Source organism: Poecilia formosa, unplaced genomic scaffold (genome assembly GCF_000485575.1).
Source record: "Poecilia formosa unplaced genomic scaffold, Poecilia_formosa-5.1.2 Scaffold86, whole genome shotgun sequence".
Lineage (NCBI taxonomy): Eukaryota > Metazoa > Chordata > Actinopteri > Cyprinodontiformes > Poeciliidae > Poecilia > Poecilia formosa.
This window is the reverse complement of record NW_006800025.1, coordinates 505,083-511,082: the sequence shown is the minus strand read 5'-3', so window position 1 is coordinate 511,082 and position 6,000 is coordinate 505,083. Positions and strand designations below refer to the sequence as shown.

General features: G+C 37.4%; 1 protein-coding gene across 2 annotated transcripts in view; it reads left to right on the top strand.

The window, feature by feature from the left end:
* Positions 1 to 6,000, top strand: part of grik3 (glutamate ionotropic receptor kainate type subunit 3) — a 140,210-nt gene that overhangs the window by 112,529 nt on the left and 21,681 nt on the right. For both annotated transcript variants that reach the window (XM_007557241.2, XM_016673922.1), the window contains exon 11: positions 5,003 to 5,226. In XM_007557241.2, coding sequence (XP_007557303.1) covers positions 5,003 to 5,226 — 224 coding nt within the window. The remainder of the gene's footprint in view (positions 1 to 5,002; positions 5,227 to 6,000) is intronic.

Here is a 6,000-nt window from a genome sequence, read left to right as displayed (position 1 = left end):
AGATTTTATGATAGGTTAATTTCTATCAATGGATTGTTGGAGGTGTGTACACGCACACTATATAGTGGACATATATATATATATATATATATATAGTGACCACTTCAGAACATTAACATTAACTGTTAAGCGGGTTTATAGCTAATTTAATTATATCCGTAGGCTTATTGTACATTAGGAGAAACTATTCGTTCCTAAGCCTCAACTTGTCTAAGTCTAAGGCTTAGGAACATCTAAGATATTCTCTAATCAGTTTTGGAACATTTAGGAAAATAAAAAATAAAAATACTTATCCTAACTGGCCTAAAACAGACATTTTTAGTCTGACTTATTGCCACAAAGTGAAGAAAATGACTTCATTTGCTTATACAGTTCACATAAACATCAGGGCTTAACTATTGGTGTATTTTCTTTTAGTTTATAGCTTTGAAAAGCAAGAGACTAAAACCATTGAAGAGCTCACCCAAAGTGCCATCTGTGCAAGAATCATCAATTTACTCATTGCTTCCACTTCAACACCTGAATCGAAGATCAGCATCTATACTGCCGGTTATTGCTTTTACTTCTTCTTATCCAAGTATTATGGATGCACGGAGATAACGTAGATATTTATTCAGTTCTATTTTTTGGTTCAGTGCTTTCTAGCCTTGTTGATAAGAGTAAGCTGAACATAATTCGGCAGACCTGAAGCATGGGCTAAAAGGCAAGCTCAGTCGATTTGACCCTGAGATGACATGGGATGCAGGCATCAAAAGGAATCATCATATCTACAAATCTGTTGGAAGGAAAAGTAATAACAGTAATACACAACATGAAGAAAGTATATATGGACATACTGGTATTTCTTTCATTTTTGTAATTACTTTGTGTTAACCTCCTAACCTTCTGTTTGGAGGCACTAGATAAGGTGTATAATATTTGAAAGTTTCTTTTTTTTTTCAGAAGGGGTACAAAAATAAGTCAGGAAAACACATAATGGTCCCCAAACATATAATGTAGCTCACTACATTTGTTTGTGCTTTGAAAAAGATTGAATAAAAACACATTTTATCTATGAATATCAGCTTATCTGATTTTCTCCACGAGAAGGGAAATTTTGGGTTGACATTGCCAAGTGTCACAATTTGATATGTGCAGCATGCAGTGGTTTAATTTACTGTAGTCACGAAACTCACTGCTGTGCCAAAGGGCATTGTTTGTAAGGTGCTAAATGATGCAATAGGCCTTGTTGAACTTGATTTAGTCAAAATAGATGATCACGTTAATCAGGCTGTGATGCAAATGTTAATAGCATTCTAAGCACATCGTTTGTTTCAAGGCAATTAATCTCTTCACCGACAGATACACTGAAAGGTTTAACCAGCACACTTACTCTTTGTCTGTGCATGTTGTCAGATAGATTTATGGTAAAAACATAAAGTTGCAGATTATTTAACAGTGCTTTAACAGTATTTTATCTGAAAAGAAGTTATTTATTTGTGAGGAGATCATTCTAACCTGCAGGAGAGAGACTTTGATGTTTATCAGACGCAACAGGGCAACTTGTTGATGCAACTGACCTGTACTGTTATTGCAGACCTATAATTGATTTGCCTCAGAAGATATACCTTTTGTTAAATCAGTTACAGACTGCAACTAAATAATGCTTGTGTTGTTTTTTCCTCCAACTTCTCTGCATGCTTCAATACTGCAAGACCTGAATCCCCACAAACATCTTTGAAAGCACATTTTCAGGTCATCCAGCCATCACCCCTATTTAACCTCACAAAAAAATAAATAAACTGGAATATCGACTGTTTTTACCATATACCAGAATGTCCAAATAAAGGTGCATTAAAGACAGTATAAGTACGCAGTAGGACTGATGATAAAATGTTATTGTTTATTGTCAGAGCACTTTTCAATCTGTTCTCTTAAAATGTGAAGAATTGGCCACACCTAGAAACCTAAAATGATATGGCCGTTCACCTAAACTCATAGACAGGACAAACAACTAATCGGAGAAGCAGCCAACAGGCCACAAATCTAGCAAGAAAAACCCCCAGAATGCAACAAGAAGTCACATTATTAATTTGTCACAAGTCAATAAGTGCACACAGAAAACATCTGGGAAATGTGCTCTTTTCATATTAGGCAAGAATTGAAGCTTTCGGCTGGTATGTATGGCAAAACAACAACCGCCTCGAACACATCTCTAGCATGGTAAGACGTGATGTTTGCAGCATCATGCTGTAGGAATGCTGATCTTTAGCAGGAATGGGGAAGCTGGTCAGAGCTGATGGGAAGATGAGTGCAGTTAAATGCAAAGCATAATTGAAATTGTGTCTCAATTTGAGCTTAAGAAAAAATGTAACATTTATTTAATTCTGCGTGCCTATGAAACACAACAGAAGGAGAATATGCACGCCTGATATGAAAGCATTGTTGGTAATATTTAATTACTGCATGCTGAGAGCGGCCAGAATATATAGCTCTAACTAACGGTGCTATGTATTAGTGCCTCTTGAGAATATGTTGATCATGTTAGTGTTAATAAATGTTCTCAAGGTTGTTATCAGGTGAGAAGGTCTGCAGGGACAGCAATGTTAAGCCTACCATCTGCAAACCCAGATAACACCGCACCATGTGGCACATACTAGGACATTGTGTGTGTAGTGCTTGCGCCTGGTTTGTGTGCATAAGCAGAAAGCAGAACAAGGACATGCTGCATGTATATTAACCCACCGTAGGGATCTCTGGAATAGCATGCTGGCTGATCTTATGGCTGAGTGGCAGGTTGGTTCAAAGCAGCAGTTGGCAGCAGAGAATACAGCGAGCAGGATGTGATATGCGAATTTGAATAGTTTAGGAGAAACAGCGAATGCACGGCAGGATTCTCTGGTTTTTCTGTCTTTTTATCAACTGTGTGTTTAACCACCATGGTGCAGACCACAGGAGCACATAATTCAAGGTGCCACATGTGAAGTGAAAATGTTTCATTTCTGACCTGCGTTCACGGGTACACAGAGCGTAGATCTGGGACAAGAGTTGTGTAAAATAATAGAGTTTAATTCTGACTAAGGTAAATGTTAAGGATAATATATGACAGAGGAAGACAAAAGAATTTCTACTCAGTGCTCAACTGCAACAACCTAAAAACATAAATTATTGTGCAACAAAACCCATAGAAAAAACACAGCTTTTATTTTGCACGTTTAATTTTTGTCTATACTTGATTTAAATACGTTTTTGAATAAGCCCTATTTTCACAAAATAGATAAAACAAAACATTCAATCATTTCTATGTGTTGAAAATGCAGTACAGTGAACTGTTGTATATTCAAGCCCTGTTACTCTTGCACTGCTCAACATGGAGGAATTAAAGAAAGCCTTCCTTTGTGGGTTGTGTCGTTTCTTGGAAGGGAAAAGGGTATCCGAGCGTGAACCAAGCAGCTGGTTTCATTAACCTCCTGCCCAGCCATCATGTAGGGGGAGAGGATGGTGGTGGTTCTCGGGTTGCACAGCGTACGTGGGTGGTTGGGGCATGGATATTGAGACCATTTAAATTTGCAGTCCAGGCATACTTCTATAATGGGTGGCGACCGCAACTTAACCTGCCATGCCATGCGTGTCTCAACTACGTGTTGTTCTATGTATTAACATGCTCACAGACTGGCTCTTGCACTTTGACATGTTATTCTCTGTATCCGTTTGATTTATTGGAATTATTCACAATGTGCGATCAGGGGTTTCCAATGCAAATTTTATATAAATTCTTTATCAGACACAGTACCTCCCTTAAGTCTCATACCTCCTCAACTGTGACAAATTTTGTCATTACACTCTCAAAAAGTGTGAGATGCAATGCTATTCAGCCTCCCTGAGTTCATATTCTGTAGAGCCACCTTTTATTGCGATTACTTCACCAAAGCTGGAATTTTTGCCCATTCTTCTTTGCAAATTAGCTCAAGCTCAATCAGCTAGGATGAAAAGCATCAGTCTCAGTGGTGTGAAAAACTTTCTCCCTTTCCTGGTTTCTCTTTTTTTTTTTTTTTTGCCTGATTGTCACATTTCATTGTTTCAGAATATTATTGGTTTTAGTGGGTACTCACTTTTTCAAGCAGAACCATGTAGGTTTAGATTTATTTCTCCCTTAATAATAAGCATTCCCAAAATTAATTTAAAAAATATATTTTGTGCTAACTTTTGTTGGCTTAGGCTAATATTTACATTGGTTTGATGTCCTGAAACAAAGTGCTTTAAAAAAAGGAAATCAGGGAGGGCACAGACATTTTTTCATACCACTGTAGTTCGGGATTTTGGATGGATAATTCTAACACATTAAAATCTAGATCCTTTGATTTATGTAGTTCATTTGTGATTTTGCCTGCTCGTTTTCCTGCTAGAAGATAAACTCTTGCCTGTTTCAAATATGGTCACTCACCATTGTTTTAACTACATCCATCTCTACTGCTTCCCTCTCCTTACCAATGAACTTTAGATGTTCTCTTATAAACTTACTACACTTTAAATTTCTCTACAACTTTATCCCTGACTTGTCTGATGACTATCAGACAAGTCATCATTATTGGTCATTATTGGTCATTATTGGTGATCATTATGGCATTTGTTCCTTAATGTTCTCCAACAAACCTATTAGGATAAATACAGCTGTTCTCTGAAGGCCTGAGATTAAATTAAACACAGTGGGAGTTTATTAATTAGGTGATTTCTGAAGGATCTGATGCTCCAGATTGTGCTTAGGTATATCAGAGGGGCATGTACTAATTAAATGTACAACACCCTTCAGTTAAAATACCTTTCTTTTGTTGCAATTTCACAAAAAAGTGTGAACAATTCTTAATACTTCTGCGAAGTACAATGAATCAAAAGTTGACATTTTACTAGTTCAATTAACAAATGAATGTATACATGCAGACTGTTGGCCCAGGATAGCCAAAATTAAACTGTTGGTCTGAAAGAAGAAATCTACAACTATAACTGTTTTATTTTCCCTTTTCAGAGAGCAGACTTAGCAGTGGCCCCTCTCACCATTACCTATGTGCGTGAAAAAGTCATTGACTTCTCAAAGCCCTTCATGAGTATGGGCATCAGCATCCTGTATCGCAGACCCAATGCCACAAACAGCGGCTTCTTCTCCTTCCTAAACCCCATGACTCCAGACATCTGGGTGTACATTCTGCTGGCGTACCTGGGTGTTAGCTGTGTTCTTTTTGTCATTGCAAGGTAAGTACAGATGCTTTAAGCTGTTTGTCCTTTCAGTCCTTCATTCCTCTCCCCATGTGGTTTTCAGGAGTCACAGTAATTTGCCCTGTTATCATTACGGGCCGAGCTTTGAGTACAGGAGTCCAGTTTATCATACTGTGTTAACTGCTGGGTAGTGATCAAGGCAGTTATGCCTGCATGGGCTCTCTACAGCCCAGCAGTGTGAAGGCGAATATAAGGAAAAAAAAAACTTCAAGCATAGTTTTAAAGTCCCATCCGGTAAGTAATTTCTGGTTTCCTACATGATGTCTTTGGGAATAGGAAGCGGGCTTAAAAAGACTTTTGAAGAAGAAGAAGTAGGAAAAAAAAAAAGACAATCTTGTGTAATTATCATATTCAGCAGAATAAAAAAAGCGTTCGCACCTGATGTGAAATTACATCTGAGGAGTTTATTTATAGTTAATCATCCACATTTACATATTTTATAAATTATGAAGTTCAGGTTGTCAGCGTAATTTTTTTTAGTGGAGGATTATCGCTTTTTTTTTTGTTTTGTTTTGTTTTTTTGTTTTTTTTGGTCATGAATACGATTAATATCCTTTTAGTGTCACTGCCTGCATTTCCTGCTGCTTCTCATGCAAAGTGGTGCTTGAGGAAGTTCTAGAAAACAGGCGCTGGATGAAGTTCAAGGGCTTGAGAGCAAACAGCTGCACTCCTTCATCCTCATTTGCTTCTGTGAAGCTAAACTAATTTTGGAGTGGCTTTACATAAGTTTAAAATCATCTTAAATTTTTG